At 37.6% G+C, this 27,601-nt stretch overlaps 1 protein-coding gene across 13 annotated transcripts in view; it reads left to right on the forward strand.

Annotated features, from left to right (window-relative positions):
- LOC5573338 (protein groucho) overlaps positions 1-27,601 on the forward strand; it is a 664,800-nt gene that overhangs the window by 594,658 nt on the left and 42,541 nt on the right. For 6 of the 13 annotated variants that reach the window (XM_021849485.1, XM_021849489.1, XM_021849496.1 and 3 more), the window contains exons 6-7: positions 8,726-8,863; positions 9,275-9,310. In XM_021849485.1, coding sequence (XP_021705177.1) covers positions 8,726-8,863; positions 9,275-9,310 — 174 coding nt within the window. The remainder of the gene's footprint in view (positions 1-8,725; positions 8,864-9,274; positions 9,311-27,601) is intronic. The other 7 variants (XM_021849486.1, XM_021849490.1, XM_021849488.1 and 4 more) reach the window with 2 other exon arrangements.

The raw sequence follows: 27,601 nt of genomic DNA on the forward strand, positions 1-27,601 counted from the left end.
CTTCCATTCTTTGATTTTAACGGTCCGAAATTGATCCGAAGGAGGCGTGACGGCAGGCAATGAATGAAACGGTTCTAATGGGACTGCAGCCTGCTGCACTGCTGAAGTTTTCGGATGGGGATGAGGATTTTTGCCAATTAGAAGGCACTTGTAAAGTCATGATCTATGACAGCCGGAAATGTTTGAACACTAACTGGAATGTGAGTTTATCGTGTGCACCGCATGTGGAAGAAAGGAACAGTTGTGCTCGGTCGCTTCGTATGAGAGCGGGCCAGATTATTGAAAAGCTAATATTTGAGTCGGATTCAGGATGTTCTCGACTCAGTCATTCTCTTGTTCAAGAGAGTGGAATGGGTTGAGTGTGGCCAGAATTTGAGAGAAAGTATCGTTACGTTGTAACAGGTTGATCTTTTTCTCTCTACATCATCAAAGAAAGTTATTGAAAGACTATTAGACATAAAGTACTAAAGGGATCTGAAAATGTTTGAAATGTTTTGTTAGCTCCATGTAGAAGATATACAACAAAATTGTTTTTGATACTTTTTGAATTAGTCATATCTAATATGAAGAAATCTATTTTTTATAATTGCATTCAATGACAGACTATAGCGTTAGCGTTAGCGTAGTTACGGTATACTTCGTAGATACTAGCAACACTCATGTGTCATTTGATAATCTCATTCAGACTGCTTCAGCCTTAAATATTGAGTGAGTTATTTAGGAATTTCACCTTCGATTCTTTGAAGGGGCTTTTCGACGACTCCTTCAGATTCTTTACCACTCTCTAAAATAGAGTTACACAAAATCGGGCTCTCGTGGACCAACACACAATGTGTGTTATTTTTGCACATCCTGCAATTTCACAGGGGATTCTTCCCGAATTTCATTTAAAGATTTCTCACTGAATTTCTATACTGGCTCAATTGGGAGTTTGTCAACGGACTGATTCTAGAATTTCTAGATGAATTCCTTCGGTAATTTCCTCTTGTCTGGATTAAGGTACCGTGGGGTAAGTGGATACAGAAAAATCAATAGTTAACTTCATTATTATGTACAGCTAACGTGAATAATGTAACTCAAACTTCTTTCTGTGGATAACAAATAAGGGACTATTATACTTCAAATCGTCATTTATTTCGATTTTTCTGATTGTTATGTATTGAGTATGAGAGACTTAAAAATTTGCACCAAATGATCTACTTGCCCCACCATGGTGAGGTAAGTGGATCACCTTTTAAAAAAATCTGTTCTCGAAACAAATGAAGTGTGATTATGTTTAATAAGAATGATATTACCCTCGCTCTTGTTATTAGTGCTACTTATGTTACATTTTAATACTTTGAAATTAAATAGTATTTTTATTAAATCAAAATATTATAAAAAGTATGTATATATTAATTGATACTAATTTGAACAAAAAAAAACATTGTAACTAGAAAAATTTGGAGAAAATTCTTCCTTTTATACGCATAAGTTATACAGAAGTATTGTAGGATTATTCTTAAAGATATTTTCGAAAAACACTCATGGTTTAAAAATATTAGTTACATTTACTTATGAATAACAAACTGAAATCCTTCTATTTTATTTATGAATATATGTGTATCATCTGTCTAGAACAATTTATATGGTCAAATAAGGTACGATACTATGGTTTCGATTGGAAAATAGGTATATATTGCTCTTTTACAACTCAGCTTAGATAAACCACGGAAAGTTTCGTGTGAATTTTGAAATTATTATTCTTTTAATATTTTTTTTTATACAAGAAAGGTTAAAAAAACTTTTAGGTGGATTAATTCAAATTTTCTATGGCCAATTTGACAAATGCAAGCTGGGAATGGAACAAAATAAAGGAAAACAACATTTGTGGATATTATAGCTTATTAAATTTCTCGTTAGCAGTCTGCCAATAAATGATAATTATTCTTGATCCACTTACCCCACCCCATTAAAAAGTAGGGGTAAGTGTACCATGTCCAATATATTTGTATTTATTTATAAAAATGACACATTTTTCATTGTGATTCATTCAATTAGAACTGAAATGCTCACCATGTGTCGAAAAAAATAATAGAATTCGATTTTAGACAGAGATACAATGAATTTTTGATTGATGGAAAACAATTTTCAAATTAATTATTTTTTGCAGCTAACAAGTTTGCTTGTGTTAGTGTACGTGTAGTACCAGTTTTGCAATAGTTTCAGTGTGGGCGTAAGAATATAACCTAAAACGAAGCAATGGTGCGAAAACATTCAACATATTCAAGTATTTATGCTTTATATTGACAAATGATCCACTTACCCCACTGCTACACTTCCCCCACTGTACCTTATCTCGTCTACGAAATTTCTCCTGCGATTCATCAAACAGGATCTTCTTTTCCAAAATTTTAAATTCAAATCTTAGCTGGTGAGATTTTCCTCGGATTCCAGTAAGCATTCCTCTCGGAATATTTCCAGAAAGTTCCGGCTCATGTCATCAAAAAGCTCCTACCGATTTTTTTCTTACGGTTTCTTACTGAATCTCTTCATTAACGCACTTTTTGCATTATTTATTTAGAAATTCATTTCTACATTACCCCTACTGAAAGTCTTCGGCATTCCTCCACGAACCTCTTCAGAAATTCCTCCTGAGATTCATCCCGAAAAACGTCCAGGGTATCTCTTCAGAATTCTATTCCACTAAGGATTTCGTTCGAAATTTAGATTATTTTCAGGAATTATTCCTGCAACTAGTGTTAGCGATTTCTATCCGAGTTTCTAAATGGACTTCCTTCGTTACTCGTCACAATTGCATTAGAACTTCTAATAGGAATCAATCTAGAAACTTCCCGGAGTTCGTCTGTCCTGGGCTGGTCCTCTGGAGTTGCTCAATGTCTTCCTTCCAGAATCCCATGTACGGTATCGCCTATAATTCCTCCAGAATTTCTTCCCGAGGCTCTCTAGATATTTTCCCATGATCCTTCTACAATTTATCCAAGGATTCCTACTTTAGAAGGAATCCTTGGAAAAATCTCTGAATGCTTCAGGGCTTCCTTCAAAATTCCTGTAGAGGTCTTTCCTGTATTCCTCCAGAGACACCTTTAAAGATTCCTCCCATAATCGCTTCAGATTCAGTGATTCCCTACAGAGTTTTGCTTGGGATTGGACGCTGAATAGTATCAGGAATTCCCCCTGAAGATATTTCCAGGATTTAATTCTGCGATTTCAGCTATGTATCCTAAGAATTTCTCTATAGAGACTTCTACCATTATGTCACATGAATAAAATCACTAAAGGAGTCATTGAAAAAATTCTGAGAAACTGCCTGATGGCTTCCACTCTGATGTCCTATCTATCCCTATCAATATCTGCACCTTTTTTTCCGAAATCCCTAAAAGATACCAGAAGACTGGTTAAAGAAACTATTACAAAAACACCTGAGAGCTTGCCTTGGTTTGGAATTCAATATCAAAAAAGAATCCCCTTCTTCTTTCAAAACACTTTGAATCCAAGATTCTTCCAAGAAAAATTATCCGAGATTCAATGGGTTTTTGCTACAATTCACAATCATCAAAATCCACATCTTCCCTGAATTTTCAAAACCCTACCGGTATCCTAGATTCCTCAAGATATTATCAGCTTATCTATATGATCCCTATCTCCCCCTGGAAGCTCAAGCTTCGTTCTGGAATTATCAGATTCATTAAAAACAAACAACAACAATAGAGCAATAGTTTCCGATTTCCACTTCAAATCTGATTTCAATTCATGCAAACATAACGGAGGCGGGACGTTTCGCATAAAGACGTTTTGCATATTTTTATGGGTAGACGTTTCGCGTAATAACCACTTCTTGATACACTTAAAGTACCAAGATATACAAATTCTTCCACTACTTCAAATGTTCCACCATCCAGCACCATTTCGCTACCAACATAACTATTGGAACCACGCTGTCTAGTGTCTACCGGATTTTATGTGCTGGTATTGACGGAAACGTCCACGAAACCAAAGAGCATATGTGGCCGGGTGACGATGGTGCCGCTTCTTTGCATGCCTGCTCTCCCAATAATTCCTTCGAGGGCAAAGTTGAAGCGCTTGCTTCAATCCATCTATGAGGTAACTAAGGAGGTTGAAATCTCATCCGCAACCGGCTTGATTCCGATCCATCTAACGTTGCACGAATCAGTCTAATCAGTTTCGTAAGAAAACCGTGTTCTATAGTTGTCTGCCATAACTCATTTCTCATCGTACGCCGCCGTGAAATCAACAATCACATGGTGAGTCTGCAAGTTGTATTTCCGGAAAATATCAAGAATTTGTCGCAAGGTAAATATTTGATCGACCCTCACAAAAACCAGCTTGGTATTCGCCGATGAATGACTCCTCCAGCGGCTTTAGTCTGTTGAACAAAATACGTGATATTATTTTGTACGCCGAATTAAGGAGCGTTATTCTTATGTGCTGTCAAGCTTCAAGTTCAATTACCCTTTTAAGTTATCCAAGAACTTCTTCGAGTAGCATCTTCTAGCATAACCAGTGATTTTTTCCGAGCATGATGAACAAGGTTGAACTCAAAACGAGCTTATTTTATTATATTTATCCCCGGTCTCAGATCTGTTTAAGATTATTCTACAGATGTGCAAGCAAAATCAATGATCTTTCGGAGGACTATAAACAGTTTTCATAGTCATATAAGTTCTCGTGAGTTTTATTTGAGCAAATTTTTAAAGATATTCAAGAACTGTATGGAGTATAAGCGTCAGACCTACAATAGCTGATAGGTCTGACGCCTATACTCCATGCAGTTCTTGAATATCTTTAAACATTTGCTCAAATAAAACTTATATGACATGAACATCTTTGATTGTACACAGATAAAAATATTTAAATTTCAATGTAGTGTAAACAGAAGAATATAGTAAAAGTAAACCAAATTCATATATTTTTACAGCGCCACGTTTATTTTCATCTAAAGATGCTAGAATGTTACATAATCGTGTAAATTTAAAGCGCATTCGATTTAAAAATGAGCGATTTGTCGTTGACAATTCAGTTCATTTTGATGCTCCAAATATGTGCATGAAAATAAACTGAAATTTACAACATATTTTTAGCTGTGTAGGCCTTCCGACATACAAGGGTGACCAGCGGTTCATGAATAAGGTTACAGCCATGAGGTTTCATAAAAATATATTAGGCCAAAGTTTGAGTCCAACTACTTATAAATGTAATCCAAAAACTTCAATAGTCTACAGCCCTTCAGATCTGCAACCTAAGACAGTGAGCTCTCTTTGTTTATTTTTACAAATCTGAAGGTTCATGCTCGTGGGTTAGAGCTTGTTCTTCGTATAAGCGTAGACTTTACAGTTTTTTCGCAATCGCGAAATGGGAAATGATAGGATGTATACAAAATACTTCAACGCCGGATGAGGGAGAGGGATAAAAAGCGCCGCCAGGAAGAGTTGACATGCGAAGAGATGGAGCAGGCCGCGAGCCGAAATGTGCCGGGATAAGGATGGAGGTATCTTGACGGACGAACGTGAGGTGATTGAAAGGTGGAAGCAGCACTACGATGGACACCTGAATAACGAAGAGACGGAAGAACAAGACAGCAAGACGAATGGCTTCATCAGTACGGTAGATGAGGGAGACGTGCCAACTCCGACAATAAGTGATGTTGAAGGTGCTATCAAACAGCTCAAGAACAACAAAGCAGCCGGGAAGGATGGTATTTGAGCGGAACTTATCAAAATGGGCCCGGACAGGTTGGCTACTTGTCTGCATCGATTGATAGCCAGGATCAAGTCCCTACGCACCACCTATTCATCGACCGTGAAGATCTATGGAAAATTTGGGACGTGTTTTCCTAAAAAGCTGACACTGATCAAGGCAACAATGGACGGTGTACAGTGCTGCTTGAAGATATTGTGTATGTTATCGAACCCGTTTGAAACATGTGAAGGACTTCGACAAGGCGACGGTCTTTCCTGCCTTTGAACAGGCACTAGAAGGTGTTATGGAACGGGCGCACTTCAACATGTGGGGCACGATCTTCAATAAATCCAGGCAGCTCATCTGTTTCGCTGACGACGTGGACATTGTCGGAAGAATGTTCTAGGTGGTTGCTGAGCAGTATACCAGGCTGAAAAGTGAAGCAGTACGGTTTGGATTAAAGGTAAATACGTCGAAGATGACAGACGTATGATGCTCGACGATGGTGAGTTCGAGGTGATGGATTAATTTGTCTACCTCGAACGTATTTGCCTAACGGTAACGTCGGATAACAACTGCAGCAGAGAAATTCGAAGACGTATCATTGCCGGAAGTCGTGCTTACTACGAACTACACAAGACCTTACGGTCTGGTAAGCTTCAACTCCGTGCTAAGTGTACCATGTACAAGACGCTGATAAGACCGGTAATCCTCTACCGGCCTGAGACGTAGACAATACTTGAAGAGTGCCTACAAGTTTTAGAACGACGTGTGCTTAGAACGATCTTTGGTGGAGTATGCGAGAACGGCGTATGGAGGAGAAGAATGAATCACGAGCTTGTACAATCCTAAGCTGGACCCAGTAACCAGAAAGTCGCTGAAGCTGGAAGGGTACGATGGGCGGGACACGCTGTGAGAATGCCGGACAACAGTCCCGCAAAAATGGTGTTCACTACAAATCCGTTCGGTACAAGACAAAAAGGGGCACTATAAGCTAGGTGATTTGGCCAAGGGAAGCAGGGTTTTGGAAGTATGGCGTGTGGGTGGATCGAGGAACTAAGGTAAGGTTGTGGCGCAGATCATGCCTTGAAGGACGTAGCGCCATCAAGTATAGTAAAGTAAAGAGTGCCTTAACACATTCTGGTGACTTAAAAATGAAACGGCGCATATGTTTTTTCCATTGTATTAATTATAATTTAAATTGCAGAATCGTTATGATTCTAATAAGAAGTTTTTTGAACTCGAACCGATTGTTTAAACCATATGTATTTAAGGTGAAGGTTTATTGAAGCCACAAATTTGTAACTGGTGGTAATCATTCGCTCAAATTTTTTTTTTTTTTCTATGTCGTTTATTTGAGAGGCTCAATTGTTTAATTGAAAACTTCACGGAGCCGAGGATCATGTTAACAAAATTTGTTATTCTAAACTATTTCAAAGAAATTCAATGATAAGATCTACGAGAGCTCTTCTTCCTAGGCTGTGAATCGGAACTGGAACTGGAGTTCGCAAATTTAGCTCGCCGTATATTTGCAGTTTCGTTTTCAAACGCTTCCTTGATGGCAATTGCAGCCGCTCTCATTTTTTCCATGCTCTCCTGCTGTTGCGTTTCCTCCTCCGAGGCGGGTTCAGTTACGCACATAGTTGCTTCATTTTGTTCCGTGTCGTCTGTTTCCGAGGGCTGGTCGATAAATTCCTCATCGAGAACTTCGATGATTTCGTCCGTCGGCATCACTTGCTCCGCAGGTATCACTTGCTTTCCGGAAACTACCGCAGCATATGAATTTATCGCTGACTTGTCCTGCTTCATCTGTTCCTGTTTCCTTTCCCGAGTTTTCCGCTGAGGGCAGGAGTCCCTTCGATGTCCCACAGTTTGACACAAAAAACAAGTGTCTTTCAGACCGTCGTAGAACATTTTGGCTTTCCGGCCCACCACATCGACTGAAGGTGGGATATCTTTCCTTACATCCATATATACTCCTCGCACTCCAGTGAACATATGGTCGAGGCCCAAATTCGGAGGAAATTTTTCTCGTACCACACGTTCTATTTTGCCGAATTCTCCAAGGACTGATAATAGTTCATCGTCTGGTAGTTCCGGGGGTAAATCGAATACCCGCACGTAACGTATATCGTCACCTGCGATCGTCATACGCACCTCTACTGTTGTTCCACTGGTATATACAAATGATCGTGGTCCCGCGTTCCTTTCGAGAGAGTTCATCATAGCTTCCTGGGTTGTAAACTTGATGAACAACGATCGATCACGCGCTGTTCTGTATGTTGTCTCCATCAGTGCCACATCCGTATCCAATTGCTTGACAAAATTGGCGATTTCGATCCAAGACGGTCGTGGGCTTCCCATCGGGAAGCGAAATTGAACAGTGTTCACAATCATCACATCACCCATGATGATGTATAGATGGAAAAAAAAAAAAAGCACTACCGGCGAACGGCGTAGAAGTTAAAAATCGAGAAACAAAAGAGATTCCTAAACAGCGCTTGCTGATGACAAAGCAATACCGCAGTGCAGAGCGCACTTTTGCCTTCGACTTTGTCTGACGACGGCAGAGATCGAACTGATTCGCTCAAATTTTAACAGCAGAGTTCTCTAGATTTTTGTAAATTCGATATATAGCTTCAATATGGCAAAGATGGCTCAAAGCTTTGAGCTTTGCTACCAACACAGCCTGTGTTGGAAGCAAAGCTCTAAGCTTTGAGCCAACTCTTTTCTAGTAGAGAAGCTAGGCAAAATACAGGACGCTTCGATGCTTACTGACTTTAAAATGGCTTGCTCAATTTTCACCACCTAATATAATTTAAATCTTGTCGCTCCCTTGCGACGTCTATCCACCTATTCGTTTATCATTTGAAAAAATCTTCTACAGACTCCCTTTAGCTTTGAGTCGCATGACCGATATAGCCATAACAAAATAGAATATAAAACAATCACGGTTGATACCTTCTCCTATCTAAATCAGACTTCTCCTGAACTCATCCAACCTATTCAATTCTTACCATTTCAGACGGAAATCGCCAAACGGCTGAATGCGCTCATAGGGCAGTTGCTGCCATTTCTCGCCACCGAACACCAACAGCAAGTGGCACAAGCAGTGGAACGAGCGAAACAAGTCACCATGCCGGAGCTGAATGCCATCATCGGGGTAAGTTTACCATCTTCACGTAATCCTTTGCGCAAGATTCTCAATCGGAAGATTTTGATTTTACCTCTGTATGATTTCGTGTTCTTTCAATTTAGGATTCTGGAATGCTAGCTCCAGATATCGTTTCTCCAAGTACACACACTCGATTGGTTGTTTGCTTTAGTTTTTGAAATTCACTCCAATTGCAGGCAGCTATTTTTCTTCTAGCCTGATAGCAATCGATTCCAAGTTTGGTTTTGATTTTCCTGCCTTTATCCTGTAACATCCCATATGAAGAGTGTTTTGGTTTGTTTTTATAAAAATATATTCCTTTTCTCTTTTCTTCTCTCGTGGCTTTGTGTATTCGGGCGATAATTGTCTTCCTCTGGGTGCGTGAAATTTGCGAAATCGTCCTGTTTTGTTCAACCAAAGCAGCAACATCAACAGCAGGGAATTCAGCAACTGTTAGTAAGTGATCGAATCATCTCGTGTCGGTGCGAAAACCGATATTTTTATAGTTAACACTGCAAAAATACCACAAAACGAATCAATGCACCTCCCGAGCAACAGCTCTCATTACACGTTGCTGTCCATTTGTGTTTAACCCCTTCTTGTTGTTTCATCACGTGTCATGGAGTCTTTCAAAGCAGTGATTCTCAACTTTCTCAACGCCCTGTTTTCCGTAGAGGAGACTTGGTAGAATTGATACCCGGAGAGACTTGATCCCATCTTATTTTCTCGAAATCTAAAACAGCTCTACTCAAAGTAATGTTGTGCAATACTTTGTCTGTAAGAAAGACAATGTTCAAGCTGGAAATCCATCAGATGGTATACAGTATTGATTTCACAAAAGTCCAGTTCGTTGAGAATCGCTGAAAGGATTGAATAACTCTCATTCGCCTGTTTTAACACTCTTGTCCGTGCCGTTGTACCGATTAATTACAATCCAACCATTATTCTCGTTTGCATTTTCCCGACTTCACTGGATGTTGTTTTCCCGTCGCCTCACAAAAGCCCCAAAACCAGTAACACTTTATTTTAATTTCGTTCCAAATTAATCAGCCCAATCTCTGTCCACTTTCCGGTTTAATTTCATCCTCTCGCCGGTTTGTGTGTTTGCATCCCATTTGAGTTTGTGTGCCCGTGTGCGTACGTTTGTCTATTTGCTCCAACGTTGAATGTTCATTATTTTCATTAATTGATCGTATCGTTTGACGTACCCCGTGGGGATTTTATTTTTGTCACAACCCTTCCCCACCAGCATGTGATTCCTATCCTCCGCTTGTATCCAAAAAAAAAAAAAGATCAACACGATATTTTACGTCGCCACATATTCCAAACTGGCAATCATCTCCGCAAGCTCCCTATTAGTGTGATTCTGCCACACAATCAACCGCGAAATGCTGCCAATCTTCCTCTTGCCTTACCACCCATTCCCCTTACTCTTTCAAAATTCCAATAACGGCCACTCAACTCTGGTAAGGATTAAATTAAATTGTATCACGTTATGTACATCATCGGCGTGGAAAATCAACCGCATGCAGAACAATCCTGTTGCCACGGTGTGTCTGAAACTATTAATAACGAAACAAATCGGCTATCCATTTCTACACCCCCCATTCGAAAGATATGATATTCTAGTATCCTCTCCTTGAATTGAATTTGAAAAAAGTTTATAAACGAAACGAGAGTTAAAATAATTTAAAGGCTTTGGACCATCTTCAACGGACATTCCAATGCTTGAATGAACGTCAACTATGTGGCATCATTTACCAATAAAAAAAAGAGGCATAGAAAGATGTCAAAAGATGTGATATCCAAGCATCTCTTTTTGTAAATTTAAAAACATTTAGTTGATGGAATCACTAGTTATGGTGGAATATGTATCTAACACCATATTGTGTTAAATACACAGATGTCAATTAGATTAACTTTCAATATTCAATATAACATGTGAGCACCCTGTCTATAAATTCAAAAGCTTTTTTCAAAGGAAAGTCAAACCGCTTCACCCATATTTGAATCTTGGGACTTTATTTGAAGTTTTTCTTTTTCTTCACAATTTGTTGTTAATCCCTGAAGTTGGATTGCAGACTTCTTCTAAATGAATTTGGAAACATTTATGAAAGAAATAATTGTAACATTGAAATATGGTTATACATCAGTTCATAGCTAAGAGCAGTGTTCCCAGCCTCTTTGATGCTACGATCCTGTATAAGGTTCTCCGAATTTCTTAAAGACCCAAAAATGTATATTCTTGAAACCAATGTTCATAGAAATCTGTCGGAGATCTGTTGAAGAGATATACTGGGCAAATAAAGCCTAAAAATCACACCTGTTATTTACCACAGATAAAGATAATGCTAGAATTCTGGTGTGATCTCTTGGATGAGTCTATCAAGAGTTGGGCCAGGAGTCTACCAAGTATTATTCCTAGAATTCGATGAAAAAAAGCACTTGGGCACCTCTATGATACGGGGCCTTGGGGGCCTTTCTCGGTAAGGTGGAGATGCATCGAAACCGGACCTCAAATTTTCCGGAGGACAAGCCGGACAGTGGGTCGGGCTAAGGGATTCAACGGATGGTACTAGCTGATGATGACCAATCGATCAGGTTTTCAGCTTGAACCGCTATCTGATTGTCTAGATTTGTGCTCTTGAGGGTTTGAGTTTTGGCTTCGTTCCATCTTTATCAGAAAGATCGTTTTTTTTTCTTTTCGTCGTCGCGCCGCCGGACTTTTTTTCTCGTTTTGTTTTAGTTCGCACGAGTGCAATCGAGCTCAAATTTTTGCGTCGTCGGAGTGATATTTTGCTATTGTGAAATGCACATGCTTATTAAGGCCCAAGTAAAAATGGTGCAAAAGTCAAAACTGAAAAAGCAATTTTCTCTTTTTAAATAGACAAATCAAAGAAAATAAAAACACACAGCTTTTTTATTTTCCAAATAAAAAGGCTGTGTGTTTTTATTTTTATCAATTTGTTGTTTTAAAAGGAGAAAACTGCTTTTTCAGTTCTGACTTTTGTGGCATTTTCGCTTGCGCCTTAAAGTAGCTACAGAAGCTGAATTTAGGATGGATGATCATTTTGGTGAGCTCGTTTCATGCTTTAATTTTAAATTTACAATATATTATGAACCGTATTTTTAACAACGGTGGGAATGTTACTTAAATAAAATGGTTCAGCAAAATATGAACAGTTCGTCACTGTAAGTGTCGACATTTAAACTCCACACTTTTCCTTTTACCTGATTTTTTTCATTACAAAAATAACCTTTGAATGGTTCGACGACTAACCGTATGTTCACGTTGCCTTCAGAGTACTGATAGGTGATTTTTTTAACTGAGGTGCATGAATCGCATCACATACCAAGGTGAATCCTAATCATGCAGCTATGATCCTTCCCCACTAACAAAACTGCTTCCCGTGACAACCATGGAGATGCAGAGGTGATTTCGGTCTCTAGTAACAATGGATGTCACACTAATATTCCTTCCGTTCCCCGATGACCTTAAGGACGTGGCCGGCGCGTGACTTTTTAATGTTTGGAATTCTCGAAGATGTACATTGAAGATGGAAAGCTACTCCCAGGCTACATCTTTTGATTCCTTCTGCAACTTCGATTGTTCATGTCAATCACGGAGTAGCAACTACGAATTGTACTGTCATCAATGCTTATGCTTATGCTTAATATTTTTCCAGCGATTTTTGAAAGAATGCTTAGAGAAATTGTTGCAGAATTTGCTCCAGGAAATCTCTGAGCCTTTCAACATTATTACTCCAGTAATTTCACGACCAGAAAGAAGAAATAAATTTAAAACATTATGTGTTTTCTTGATAAGATGTTTCATATCACCATTTGTTATGAAACATGTACCGTTAGTAGTTGAAATAACAAAAATATTTACAAAATTTGCACAAAATAACTAGAATTTAACAAATCCTGTTATAATAACAATAACAAAATTATTTCAAAATGTGTTTCAAGGATGTTACAAAATAACAATATTATTGCAAATTATGTAACTATTTAGAACTTAGGATGTTATTTACAAAAGAATTTCAATTTCAAAAATATAACAAAAAATCACTTTCAAAATTTAACAAATCCTGTAATAAATCTATTACAAAATATATAATAAGTTAAGAGCAAAGCCTAATAGATAACACATTTTTATCTACTTCTGTTAAATTTGAAACTGAAGTAGATATAAATGTGTTGTAGTGTGATTCTGGTCGGGTCCCGATTATGGGTACATAACAAAATTATATCAGCTTATGTTATTATGATATGAAGATTTTACCGAGCATAGGTTGTTATAATTTTAATGCAGGATGTTGTTAAAATAACTAAATTTATAACTAAAAGTTCTATGAACATAAATAACAAAATGTGTTTTTGATCTATCAAAAACAAATCAAGTCAAGTTATAATTTTTGATACAAAGTATCAAAATTATAATACTGTATAATAAACTGGGTAACTCTTTAAATTACGAGCTTTTTGATCAAATATATGAAATTCTAACATAACAGAGTGCTTCGTGAAGCCCAAGCAGGACAGTTCGGTTTTGCGTCGTCCGATTAATTTGGCTCACGGTTTCGCGCATGTTTTCGTCGCCGGAGATTTTTTTTTTTTTTTCCTGTTTTCAAGCGTCTTGCTGGGTAGTGCTTCGTGAAGCCCAAGCAGGACAGTTCGGTTTTGCGTCGTCCGATAGATTTGGCTCACGTTTTCGCGCATGTTTTCGTCGCCGGAGATTTTTTTTTTCCTGTTTTCAAGCGTCTTGCTGGGTAGTGCTTCGTGAAGCCCAAGCAGGACAGTTCGGTTTTGCGTCGTCCGATAGATTTGGCTCACGGTTTCGCGCGTGTTTTCGGCTCCTAAGATTTTTTTTTCTGTTTTGGAGCGTCTTGCTGGGTAGGTATTTGGAAGGCACAAGCAAGACGGTTTGTTTTCGGGACGCCAAGAAGTTTTGCTGTCAGTATCAGTTTTGTGTTCAGTCGAGGATGGATTACCAACTGGTGAGTTCGTTTCATTCTTGTGATAACACATATTTTCTTGAAAGCGTAACTTTTAAGTAATTTTAAAACAAACTTTGTATGGTTCGTCACTATAAGTGTCGGCATTATGTTTTTTTCTTATACAATTTCAATATACATATATTTGTCTCTTTTATACGTTATTAAAAATTATCTTTTGAATTGTTCGACATTGTGAATGTTGACGTATTTTTTAAAACTTGTACCATATCGAGACAAAATGCACAGTAATACTCATATGTAATTTTCAAACAAACTATGTATAGTTCGTCACTACAAGTGTCGGCATTATTCCTGTTTCATATAATTTAAAATATATACATGTAATTTTCAGTTTTCGTCATTAATAAAAACATCCTTTGAATAGAGTAGTGTTTGATCCTTCGACCTTGACACTTGCTCCTGCTGGGGCGGGTGATGAGGGCAGGATCAAATATGTCGCGCGTCGGTAGTGAAGCGGTGAAAAAGTGATCGGTTCGTAAGTAGTGTTTGATCCTTCGACCTTGACGCTTGCTCCTGCGGGGGCGGGCGATGGGGGCAGGATCAAACTTGTCGCGCGTCGTTCGTTCAGAGAAATGAAAAAGCGCCGCGGATCGCTAGTAGTGTTTGATCTATTGATCGCGTCGCTTGCTCTTGCGTGGGCGAGTGACGAACACTTGTTCGGCGTTTAATGCGATTATCGAATTATTTCGCGAATCCGGTTAGGCGTGATTATATCATGGCTCGCATCACCAAACATTGGTGACTCCCAGATCTTTACCTTATCCCACTAACCCAATATCCTCTCCATGACAACCGTGGAGATTCAGAGGTGATCTCGGTCTCTAGTAACAACGGTAGTCACACTAACATTCCTTCCATTCCCCGATGACCGTAAGGACGTGGCCGGCGCCGTTATTGACTTTTAAATTTGAGCTCTCGATTTGTGCACATTGAAGAATGGTAAGCTAATCCCAAGCCCCATTCATTAATTCCCTGTGCAACTTCGATTGTTCTGGTCAATCACGGAGTAGCAACTACGAATTGTACGGTCATCTATGCTTATGCTTATGCTTATGCTTATGCTTAAATATATGAAATTCTAACATAACATGATATTCCGTGCAATAGACAGAAACATGTATGGTAATACCCAGTTTTTTATCAATTACATATATAAAAATTCTAATAAAACTTCATATACGGTGCAACAAACATACATTTTATGTTTTGATATGAAACAAGGAATTCAAAGTCACTTTTAAATCAACAAGTCAACAACAAGTTACTTTTTAATCACTTGCAATTAGTCAATAAAATAAATTAAGATCATAACACAACATAACATATTACAAACCCAAGATTTTTTTGTCATTCTTCTCAAATAAAAAATATATGTTTCGCTTGATTCGAAAACTCAAGTTGATTAAAATGCACAGATGTGTATTCAAAATAAATATAACACAATATGATTTATTTTTGTTTCAATATTTTTTTGTGGATAACGATGTCTAACAAAATTATATCATAATAAGATATGCATATTATATTCTGATAAAATTTTATTATATTTTGGTTATGTACCTCTAGTCGGGGTTGCTCAGGGATTTGAACTTTGATGTTTTTCTAAAACCCGCAAAGGTTAATTCCCAGAGTTTTTAAAGAAATTCATTCACATTTTTTTTCCAACAACAATTACAAGAATTTCTTACGCCATTTCATCTACTCAAACAAATTGCTTCAAAAATCATCGAGATGTTCGAACTTTTCGAAGAATTCCGCAAATTCCAAATGAATGTCATCAATGAATTCCTCTACATTTTTTTTCTGGAAATTTCTTCAGCATTTCATCCAAGTATTACAACTACAGTTCTTCTAAACATTCTTGGCAATATATTGGCATTATGTCCTAACTGGGACAGAGCCTGCTTTTCACCTTAGTTTTTACTCTAACTACTTGGCTAAGGAAGCCCCCCTCCCTTCTAAACATATCTCAGTGAATTGCTAAAAGAAAAAACCTCATGGAATTTTCAAAAGTGTGTTTGACGTTCCACATCATTGAACACTACAATTTTTCACAAATATCCTCCAATTCTTCATACATTCATACATCAAAGAATTACTGTAAGAATAAAAAAAACAAAGAAGAAATATCTGGAGTTATTCCTGAAAGTATTCTTAGTGAAATTTATGTTGAAATTCTTAAGAAATTCTGAAGGACGGACAATTTTGTAAGAAATCCCTAAATGCATCTCTGGAGAAGCTAATGGTTGAATTTTTGAAGATGTTCTAAGCGGATGTCTTATAGAAATCGATAGAATAACCACCGGATAACATCCTGGAGGACTTAGGATTTTCTTGAAAAATATCTAGCAGGCACTCAGTTGCTTCCACTATCAAGACTATAAAGCATATGTTCTCAATTTATTTTAATTAATTAATTCAACATGTTTTTATACTAGGTATATATTCGAAATGAATGTCTTTTCAGTTAAAAGTTCCAAATTTATAATAATTCTTTGTCAACTTTTCTTTTTGCCTGTGTCATATATTTGAATATGCGTCGATTTATTTGATATTCGTCGACGTTTCGGTACTCGGACAAAATAAAAATCAATGGATTTAGATTGCAAATCTAGAATTATTGTTACAATAAGTCGAATCAATTTGATAATTTGATGCCTTGATCACTTCAAGCACTGATTTTGAATTTTGTATACCATATTTTTGAATATAGATCCTAAGCTTCATATCACGATGAAATATTCTCAAATTTCCAGAGAAGATTCTCAAATACTATATCCTTTATATGTATGCGTATATTGAAATATACAGTCAGTGACAAAAGTAGCCATTTGTTTCATACAAAATGCCCTAGTTTGGGAATCTCTGCTTCTAGTACCGTTTTGATTCATATTACGGACACTTAAGGACTCAGGGAAATATAAACCAGCATAGAGCATACAAAATAAATCATTCTGTATGATTCCTTAACGCTATCGAGCGTCGGAAGCCCTTTACTTTCGAACGGTGGGTGAAGAATACGCTTACGCAACTTCAATAATTTTAAATGAATCAAAATGTGTGGCCTTTTCATGATTCTTATTCCGGACGCTTCCTCGCTTTTGCCTCATATTCCGGACACTTTGAATCGAATTCCGGACAGCTCATGATAATCATTAATGGAACAGTCAAATCATCAATCGAAATCGTTAAACCACCAAAGAGACATCTAAGGTAGTTGGGCATTATAAATTTTCAAAGATATTTATGGAAAAAGTTTATTAAAACGGGCCTTGAAATTGGGAACTTTTGAACAGCAAAAATTGAAACATTTCGCGTGAAATGTTTCCCATACAAAGTACACAGTTCGAACGAAACGTGTAAATTTCTGAGACATATAATGCACATAATTGGAGCGTGGAGTGTCATACATATTTACATGATATGTCACGTAAACTTCAATTATATGTTATGTAATCCAGCAAGATTCTATGTGATTACATGACATATAACACATTTTTACATGACTTTAGACTTAAATTTACATGATGTCATGTTTACATCGCATAAATGAAGTTTACATGACGTGTAATCTTCATTATTTTTAACTATGTAGAGTGTCCGGAATTTGAAGCTGTCCGTAATATGAATCAAAACGGTAATCCTAATTGGTTGAAATTTGGATGACAAAATAAAAAAATAAATACTTGTTTTTAATTATAAATCGTGGTTTTACGGCTAACCAGCCGAGTGGACGTTTAACAACTACCGAAAAGCTAAACATTACATATACTTTGCAATTGGATTAAATGGACAAATTGATGTGAAGTTTTGCGAAAAAGTTACACGTCTTCTCAGTGATTCTTACTGAGAAGACGTGTAACTTTTTCGCAAAACTTCACATCAATTTGTCCATTTAATCCAATTGCAAAGTATATGTAATGTTTAGTTTTACGTTAGTTGTTACAAAATAAAACCTAAAGTTTTTTGTAGTTTGTCACCCAAGTTTCCAAACTTGGGCACTCTGGCAGCACTGTTAAAAATAATGAAGATTACACATCATGTAAACTTCAATTAAGCGATGTAAACATGAAATCTCGCAAATTTAAACATGAAATCATGTAAAAATGTGTTATATGTCACGTAATCTCACGTGATTCTGCTAGATTACATGACATATAACTGAAGTTTACATGACATATCATGTAAATATCTATGATAAGTCACGCTCCAATTATGTACATTTTATGTCACAGAAATCTACACGTTTCGTTCGAACCGTGAGCATTCGGTTACTTACTTTTGTCACTGACTGTATTAGAACAATTTTCGAGAAGATGCTGCAAAACCAGATATTTTGAAAGGTTGGTGCTGAATTGATAGTCAGTTTTTCTCGTTAATAACGATTTCAGACACACCGTGCTCGCAGCAACAGCTACGCCCGAACAGGTCAATAAAAACCACTAAATACATAATGAGGTGAAGCCGTGAAAATTTTTCCAGTGCGGCGGGTTTACCGCGGCACTTTGTGAACGGAAATAGATGCGTGTCCGATCCGAAGCTCATCAATCGCCGCCGCCGCTGGATGCCCCGGGCCGAGAGGCAGAGGTTGCTTTATCGCTATCAATCAACACGTGGCTTATTGGAGTTTAATTAGCCGTACAGCTGACATTTGACTCCCGTTGTTGAGCCTTTGCTGGCTTTCTGTTTTCGAAATAATCGCGACTGCAGATAATTGGCATACACTGAGTTAATTATCCTCGGCTTCGTATCAAGTCGAATAAAAGAAACAGATTATCTTTGAATTCCAAATTGATTTTTTCTTCGAAGAGTTCGATTGTTTTGCAGCTTAATCAAAGAATGACTCTTGAGAATGCTTAATCAAAGAGTGACTTTTTTACGAATATTCGAATGAATGCAAAATATTTTTTCTATTTGGCATTACATCCTCACTGGGACAAACCTGCTTCTCGGCTTAGTGTTCCAAGTGCTCTTCCACAGTTATTAACTGAGAGCTTCCTTTACCTAAGTTGCCGTTTCCGTATTCGTATATCGTGTGGCAGGCACGTTGATATTCTATGCCCAGGGAAGTCAAGGAAATTTCAATTACGAAAAGATCCTGGAAAGCTAGAAACGGGTATAAAAAAATAAGCAAGTTGACTAAGTCATTGAGAAATCCAGAGCAAATTGATGAATAACGTATGGTGGCATTCAAATGTCAATTTGCCAACTCTCAAAACAGAACTGGAAAGCATTACTTTTCAACACCATTATGAAATTGTACCACAGACAAATCAGTACTGAAAAGTAGCTCTGTTTTTTTAGCAATAAAAGTAGGCCATTCTCTTAATAAAGAGCAGGCTGATATACAACGAAAATGCAGAAAACCCGTAATACGACTGATTTTAGTTGAAAAATTACTTATTACGCAATGCTATTTTATTACGCAACTCTATAAAGTGCATTGTTTTTGTTTTTCTTCTTCGTCCGGGAAACGACTTCACAAAATGTATCATTTTTGCTGCACACAAATCACAATCATGAAAACTTCTGTATGAAACATCTTTTTGACCTTCATCGCAAACTATCCACTCGAAATTATTCTCATGTTTTTACATTTCACCAACTAAAGCCAACCCGAACGTCTTTTCGTGCTCCTTATCAGTGCACCATACCCAGCAATTTTCCCGATAAACCCTATCACTAAACTCTTTATGGTTCACATCAAAGTCTCTTAGCCCCTCCGACATCGCATCGCATCCAGCTATCAGCAAATTCCCCTAACCCAAATAAAAGATTCCTCACACTTGGTCCGCATTCAACATTTAATTAACAACATCATCACGTTCCATAAGTTTCTCTATTATCCTTCTTGCCATGTTTGCGGACCACCCTCTCTCCTTACACACAATTTCCCAAACTTGGCTCCACCAAAAGCACATAATCATTTTCCTTCGTGACTATATCGTCGCTCGCTTGTTCGGACGGACGGTCGGTCCCACCCTACAACCCGACTTGGGCTACAATACCGTAAGATTCCTTTGCTCCTTGGCTACAAACGACCGGGGAGCTCTATACCTTCGCTGCCATGGCCAACAACCAACCAGTCAGTCGACACCCAAGGAACACGAAACGCTTCACATTTATGGCTCACTTTACCGTAACCACCCACCCTGGCGCCCCTTTCCCAGAGGGTGGGGTGGCAAAAGTCTTGAAATCACTTTAGCCTCATCAGTAGCAGTGTAGCACTCACTCACTCAACCACCCCCACTCGTCAGACCCTTATGGGGGAAGATGGTTCAAAATGCCTACTCAATTTCAATTGCTTTTTACAAAGAAATACCAGTTTTACAAAAAAAAAACTTGTATGATACCAAAGTCATGACAATATCTCACATTGCGATATCATATATTTTTCTATTAAATCAGTTTAAGGTAACATATTGGAGAGTGGACTGTATTATAAAATGACGGATTTTACCCCATTTATATAGGAGTGCATTTTGAACCACTTTGCCCTACTTTGAAAGCTCACTCCGTTTCTCTCTGACTTGCACTCGAGTCTTACAATGTTTGCAGGATAGATCAGACAGATGCCTTCGTCCTCGTCAGCACATCACCCCCATGCCAAAGCAATGGTAGTAAGCACACACAAAAGAACCCGCACTTCCTCAAGAACTGCTCTTGAAGGTTGCGCGCTTGCTCGTTGTTTCTTGTCCTTTGCCGCTCTCTGGGCAGCAGATGCTAACTGCCGGAGTGCTCCACCGGGAGTCAACAGTAGGTAGTGAACCGACGAGCATGATGGGAACCCACTTTTCTCTGGTGCTCGTCATCGAGTCGCTCTCTGTCCAAGGATTACTCGGCTCGGTGTGGAGATAACGTCCGGGTAGTGATGACGATGACGACGATGATTTTGCTTTCTTCGTGGAGTTGAGGAAAGCCGCCTCCTTCTGCATTGTGGCTGTGGCTATTGACTTACTGGGGTAGCGTCATTATCACTTTTGTGTTTGTCGGATCTTGCCAATTCTTGAAGGGCATCTCGGTGGTGCCAAGAGCAGCGATAGGCAAGCTCTTCTTCTTCTTTTTTCTAGCGTTACATCACCACTGGCACAGAACCTGCTTCTGAGGTCAGTTGGAGCCAAGTCTCGTTAGAGAACCAAGGCACAGTGGCCGCATCCCCTACAAATGCTGGTCAAAAGTACAATTCTCACTCAAAACGTTCAAAAATGCTAATTATTTGACAAAACATGATTTCTAGAGGTAATTTGATAGAAATAGTCGCTGAAATAGAAAATCGATATTTCCGGTACATTTGACAGAATTAGTTTAAAATAGCACATTTTATCAATTCAATTAATGAAATCCGTATCAAGATCAAAATCAAATGAAACATCATTATTTTGATGACAATGTGAAGTAAAATATCGTGGGCAAGCTCGAGGCAACCCTCATGAAATTTGAAAAATTTAAAGGAGTTAATTTTAGCTGATATTTTTCAAGGTCACATGCTGTTAAAAATCGAAATATACAGTCTAGACCTGTTCATATTTAAAAAAATGTCTGTAAAACTACCGGTCAAGCAATATTCGGCATTCTTATGCCAGAAACAATGTCTGGTCAAATTTTCAGCTCATTTGATAAGGATTTCAGTATGCTTCAAGTTGAAAATGTGGTTTTGGGCTTATTTCAAGATTTGAAAAATCATAACTAGCATGTGGAAAATCAAAACCACTTCCTATTACCACTATTTGAAAGCTAATTCTATTCTAGTCAACGGCATTTAAACATAATATAATAATGAATTCATTAACCATCAACTGCTTACATGTTGCTTAAGACAATAAATTACAATAAATGCCCAAAGATCGAACACCGCATCGCAACTTGATGATAGTTAAATCATGCATGACACATGTACCGAAACCGAATGAATTGAACAAGTTAGCATTGCTTTTTTTCCGAGTGATGAGTGTTTTGATCGCATTTCACTGATCATTTAGAACGATTTGAAAACAATCATCTTCATCGACTGAGAAAAGGCAGTGCTAACGTGTTTATTTTTTGTATTCTTTGAAGCTCGCGGTGATGCTCTTGGCTCACCCACAGTGGATTTACAAATATGCTTCACAATTACCTATTTTTTACAATTTATTTTCGTAATGTAAGTGGTAACTTTGAAAATGGTTGACTTTTAGATATACATAGTCATCATGTATGGAAATAAAAAATCCGAAATTTTCATGCAGGCATGCTTATCAGTGAAAACTCTTTCCGAAAAAAGAGATTTTCAAGAACCTCGAGATACAAACCTCAACCAGACTATGTTAAAACTTGCTCCAATCAAAAAATCGTGTTTGGCAAAAGTTCGTAGAATTGCATAAACTACTACACACTAAGATTTTATTACCGAAGTCGGTAAAATTTTACTGGGTTTTTGAACAGCAGAGATAAGTCGGTAATAGTTGGTGAGTACCGAAAACTCCGCAAACTGTAAAATATTGAGATGTCAAAAAACTACCGATAAAGTCAGTAACGATCTATCCAAAACGTTACTGTCTTTTTCGGTAAAGTTATTTTTGTTTATTTCTTTTATTACTGATTCTTTCAGTTTTTTTCATCAGCCCCAATCCCATTCTCATTTTCCCAAATTTGATCATATTTTTTTAATTTCCACTATATTTCCAAAATTCTCATATTCCGCCTCTGTCGACTGCTCGTGATTGGAATCTGGTGTCCTATTATAACGCACCCACAAACTCAATTTTCACGACGTCTGGCATGTTGGAAGTTCGCTCAATTATGCAGCCTCCGACGAGTTGGAGCGCCGCGAAAAGTTTGGGATGCGCAGTCATACAAGAAAATATCGAAAATTCATGGTGAGTGTAATCTTTCTACCGGAATCGGAATGGCCTAACAGTTGTGCTATCTTTCCAGCCAGTGCGCTAGCTACGTTTCTGGTCCGTCGAAAGATTTTTGAATACTTACCGTAAGCAGCGATAGGACTAAAAAATTAATAAAATGGAATTTCCGTCTGTCCATTTCGTGAAATTGATCATCAAGCGGCATTCTGTTGCAGGAGCTTCTTACTAAAGGAAATTTTCTCTTGACAGATTGAAAATTTTATTAGGTATTTGTTTTCGTTGCGTTTTAAAGAAAACTCGGTAAAAAATATTCGATACTGGTAAGTCAGTACTAACATTTACTGACTTTTCACATTTTCTCGGTATTTTGTAATTTCACGGTGTTATCAGCACAAGCGTTTACCGTGTTCAGTAAATAAAGAAATATATTACTGAAAAATCAGTATTCTAATCAAGAAATGCTGGAATCTCAGTATTTTTTGTGATTTACTGATCAAAAACCGTAAAATAATTTACCGAACAGCGATATCGTTTTTAAGTGTGTATATAGAGGTATTTTCGATAAATTTTGATGTTTTGTTCGGTAGTTATGATTTTTTAAAGCTTGAAAATAGCTCAAAACCACATAGTTGATTTGAAGCACACCTAAATTTACTCTAAATTGAGTGAAATTTTGACCAGAAGTTCATTTCGCAATGAAAAATCAAAATATTGGTTGACTGGGAAGTTTCCAGACATTTTTGTAAATATGAATAGGTCTAATATACACCGATCGATCTGAAACTTTGGGGAATTGTTATTCAATACTGAAGAAATCAAGGAAAAATTTCCCAGAAGGAATTTTCAAACTTCATTTTATTGACTTTTGGCCAGCTTTGGGCCACTGTGCAACGTTTAGTGCTCTAGTTCATTTTACTAACAAGTGCGCTTATAATCAGGTATCAGAAGGCCGGCTCCAAAGGCACGTTCCCCATCAATTGGGAGATTTGTGCCATCGCCATATTTGAGCCTATTTCATCATCTACCCGATAGGAGAGGAAAGGGAAGGGAAAGATGGAAGGAAATAGAAGTGGGGTCCCCTGAACAAGGAAGATCGCATAAGCAAAATGAGAACATGTAGCTCCATACCACAATGGGTTCGAACAGCGCCTTAAAAATGGCACTTCAAAACGCATCAGCGTAATGAGAGCCTATAGGTCATTACCAAAGAGGGTTAAGAATAACAGAATGTCCTGAAGATTCAGGCTTCTGAATTCAGTTTCGCCTAATAAGTACTTACCAAGTAATTGGAATCGCATTTACGCGAAAACTGGACAGTTCCATATCAGCTGATACGAAGTTCCACAATCGGAGTCACAACTTTCACACACAAATGAGTCAGCACGCTGAATATTTGCCATGAAATAGTTGAGTCGGCAGTGGCCTGCCAACGCTCGAACCAAGAGACTGCAATTGTGTTTTGACAGATTTGTTAAATACTTCGCCACCCTTGGTGACTCAGTAATGTACAACTTCAAATTATTCCAATATTGCTTTTGCTGAGTTGTCACCCAAAAATTTCTAAAGCTTCAGACAGCACATCGAAATCGGAATAGCTGGATCAGGGCCAATGAAGTCATGCGATGCTCCATCGCGAGCTAGCTCATCAGCCAATTCATTTCCAGCGATGGAAGAATGGCCAGGTACCCATAAAAGATTTACAGAGATGACTGAATTCAGTTCCTCAATTTGAGTTCGATAACAAGCTTCGACCTTGAGTTGGCCAAAGCAAGAGCTTTTATAGCAGCCTGACTATCTGAACAGAAGTAGGGTAAGTGCACCAGTTGTGGACATAGTGGTTCCCAATTTCACCATACGTGATTACTTTAATGTCCTCAAATTTTTAGAATTTTTGTTTGTTTTAGTAGTTAGTTTTAAAATATATCTTGATGTTAGAGCATTCGAAAAGATTTAAAATGTGAAAGTTAACGAATTGTCACGTATGGCCAAATAGGGAACCGCTATGTCCATAACTGGTACACTTTCCCTATATGACTTTACCCATTACGCGCTGTTGAAGTGCTGATTGCACTCCAGCTCCACACATACGAACAAATATTTCCGCCTGAAAAACGATGCAGTTTCTACCAAGTGAGTAAATCTGATTCCACCTTAGCTCACGAGAATATACACCTTCACCAGCTCTTCCTTCAAGAAAGGAGCCATCAGTGTAACATACTATATTGTTTGATATACTTCTTTCCAAATAGCCAGACGTCCACTCTTCCCGTGAAGGGAATTGTGTGGTAAATGCCCTGTAAGGAAAGTGACAAGCAATTGTGAGATCACTTGAAGCAAGGAACATGTTGCCCCAATTCACCAAAAGTGGAAACAACGAGGTGTGTGTAGATCTACGATTCACTGGATTTTTCTCCATTACATGCAGTACCCAGGTATCAGGTTTGGAGGCCGGCTCCAAAGGCACGTTCCCCACCAGTTGGGAGATTTATGCCATCGCCCTATTTGGGCCTATTTCATCATCTACCCGATGGGAGAGGAAAGGGAAGGGAAAGATGGGAGGAAATAGGAGTGGGATTCCTTGAAGAGGGAAAATTGCATAAGCAATAAATGAGAACATGTAGCTCCATACCACAATGGGTTCGAACAACGCCCTAAAAAGGGCACTGCAAAACGCATGAGCGTAAAGAGAGCCTATAGCTCATTACCACAGCGGATTAAGAATAACAGAATGTCCTGAAGATTCACCACATTCATTTTGCCACCACACAAATCCATTTGATATATTTAGGTTTGAGGCACCAAGTTTTACCAAAGGTTCGCCGGCATTGACCGAAGGCCATGCCTTCTTTTTTGACTCTGAAATCAATGTGAGGTGTCCATGAAAGTTTGGAAACTAGAATGACTCCGACATACTTCACTAGATCAGTCACATTAATCTCAGTGCCAAAAAAACGTAGAGGTCGAATTCCATGGCGGTTTCGTCTTTCCGTAAAAAGAACAATAGATGTTTTATTCGGGTTAACCGAATGGCCATATTGGCGACACCAACTCTCAACTACCTGAAGAGCACTTTGCATCAGGTCGAATAGGGTGCTTTATGCACATACCAAGAAACATACAATAAGCAGTGAATTCAGTGAAGCACAACTCTAACTGCCATAATCAAAATACAGATAAAAAAGGAATGAAATAATTTTTGACGTATTCAAATTATGACAATAGCTTGATGGGCGACGATGAAGGGCAACAAAAGTGTTTAGTTTATATTTTCAAAAGAGATTATCCGCCTTGGGCTCCTTCATTCCCGAAACAAAAGTACGTTGCCTTCTGCTTGCTATAGTACACGCGATTCGGTTGTGACAACGTAGGCAATTCCAGTTTTAACAATCAGTTCTCGTTTATTCTTCAAAGATGTAACAAAGTTCCTTATAGAAATTTCGTCGGAATTTCATATGGATTTTTTCGTTGGAGTTTTCAACAGAATTTTCTTTGGAGTTTCCTTTGGCATTTTAATCGGAATTTCCTTTGAAATTCCTTTTAAAAATGTTTATTAACCTTTCCACCAGTGTCCTTCGGAATTTCATTCTGAACTTTTCATTGAAATTTTTTTCGGAGATTCTTTTTGAGTTTCCTTCGAAATTTGCTTTGGAATTTTCTTTGGAGTTTCCTTCCGAATTTCTTCTAGAGTTTGTTTCGGAATTTCCTATGTAATTATCTTTGGAGCTTCCTTCAGAATTTTATTCGAAATATTATTTGAAATTTCTTTCGAAGCATTGAAATTTACTTTGGAATTTCCTTCGAAATTTTCCTTGGAGCTTTCTTCGGAATTTCATTTGGGATCTCTTTTGGACCTTTGAAATTTAGTGCGGAATATTCTTGGAAATTTCCTTTACAATTTTCTTTGGAATTTCTACAGAGTTTTCTTGAGAATTTCCTTACAAATTTGCTTTGGATATTCCATAGAAAATTCCTTAGAAATTTTCTACGAAATTTCCTTTCACTTTTTTTTTCATTGCAATTTGCTTCGGGATTTGCTTTGGAATTTTCTTTGGAAATTCCTTAGAAATTTCCTTTTAAATATGCATTGGATATTTTTCAGAATTGTCGTCGGAATGTCCTTTGGAATGTGCTTCAGAATTTCTTTTAGAATTTTATTCAGTTTTTTTTTTCGGGATTGCCCTTATATTTTGAAAGTTTTCATCGAAGTTTCCTTTTTCTTCGAAATTTCCTTAGAAATTCCTTTTTGAATTTCATTCGGAATTAGCTTTGAATTTTTTTATGGAATTTCCTATGGAGTTTTTGGAATTTCATTTGGATTTTTCCACGGAATTTTCTTCGGAATTTCCTTTGGATTTTTTTTTGGAATTTCCTTTGGAATTTTCTACGCAATTTTCGTCAGAATTTCCTCTGAAATTTGCATCGGAAATTCGGTTGGATTTTTTTTAGTTTCCTTCGGAATTAACTTTGGAATTTCCGTCGAAATTTCCTTAGGAGTATCCTTTAAAATTCCTTTGCAGTTTTCTTTGAGGCTACTTATCAAATTTTCTTCATAATTTCCTTTGGAATTCCTTTATTACTTCCTTCAAAATTCTCTTTGAAATTTCTTTTGGAATTTCGTTTGAAGTTTACTTCCAAATTTGTTATAGAGTTTCCTCGGAATTTCCTTTGGAATAACCTTTGGAATTTCCTATGGAGATTTCGGAATTTTATTTAGAAGTTTTGATTGGAAGTTTTTACGGAATTTTCCTTTGGACTGTTTTACGTAATTTTCATCAGAATTTCCGCTGAATTTTCTCGGAGTTTACTTTGGAATTTCCTTCGAATTGTTTTTCGGAATTTTCTTAGGAGTATCCTTTAAAATTCCTTTATATTCTTCGGAACTT

The sequence above is a fragment of the Aedes aegypti genome, chromosome 3 (assembly GCF_002204515.2).
Source record: "Aedes aegypti strain LVP_AGWG chromosome 3, AaegL5.0 Primary Assembly, whole genome shotgun sequence".
NCBI lineage: Eukaryota > Metazoa > Arthropoda > Insecta > Diptera > Culicidae > Aedes > Aedes aegypti.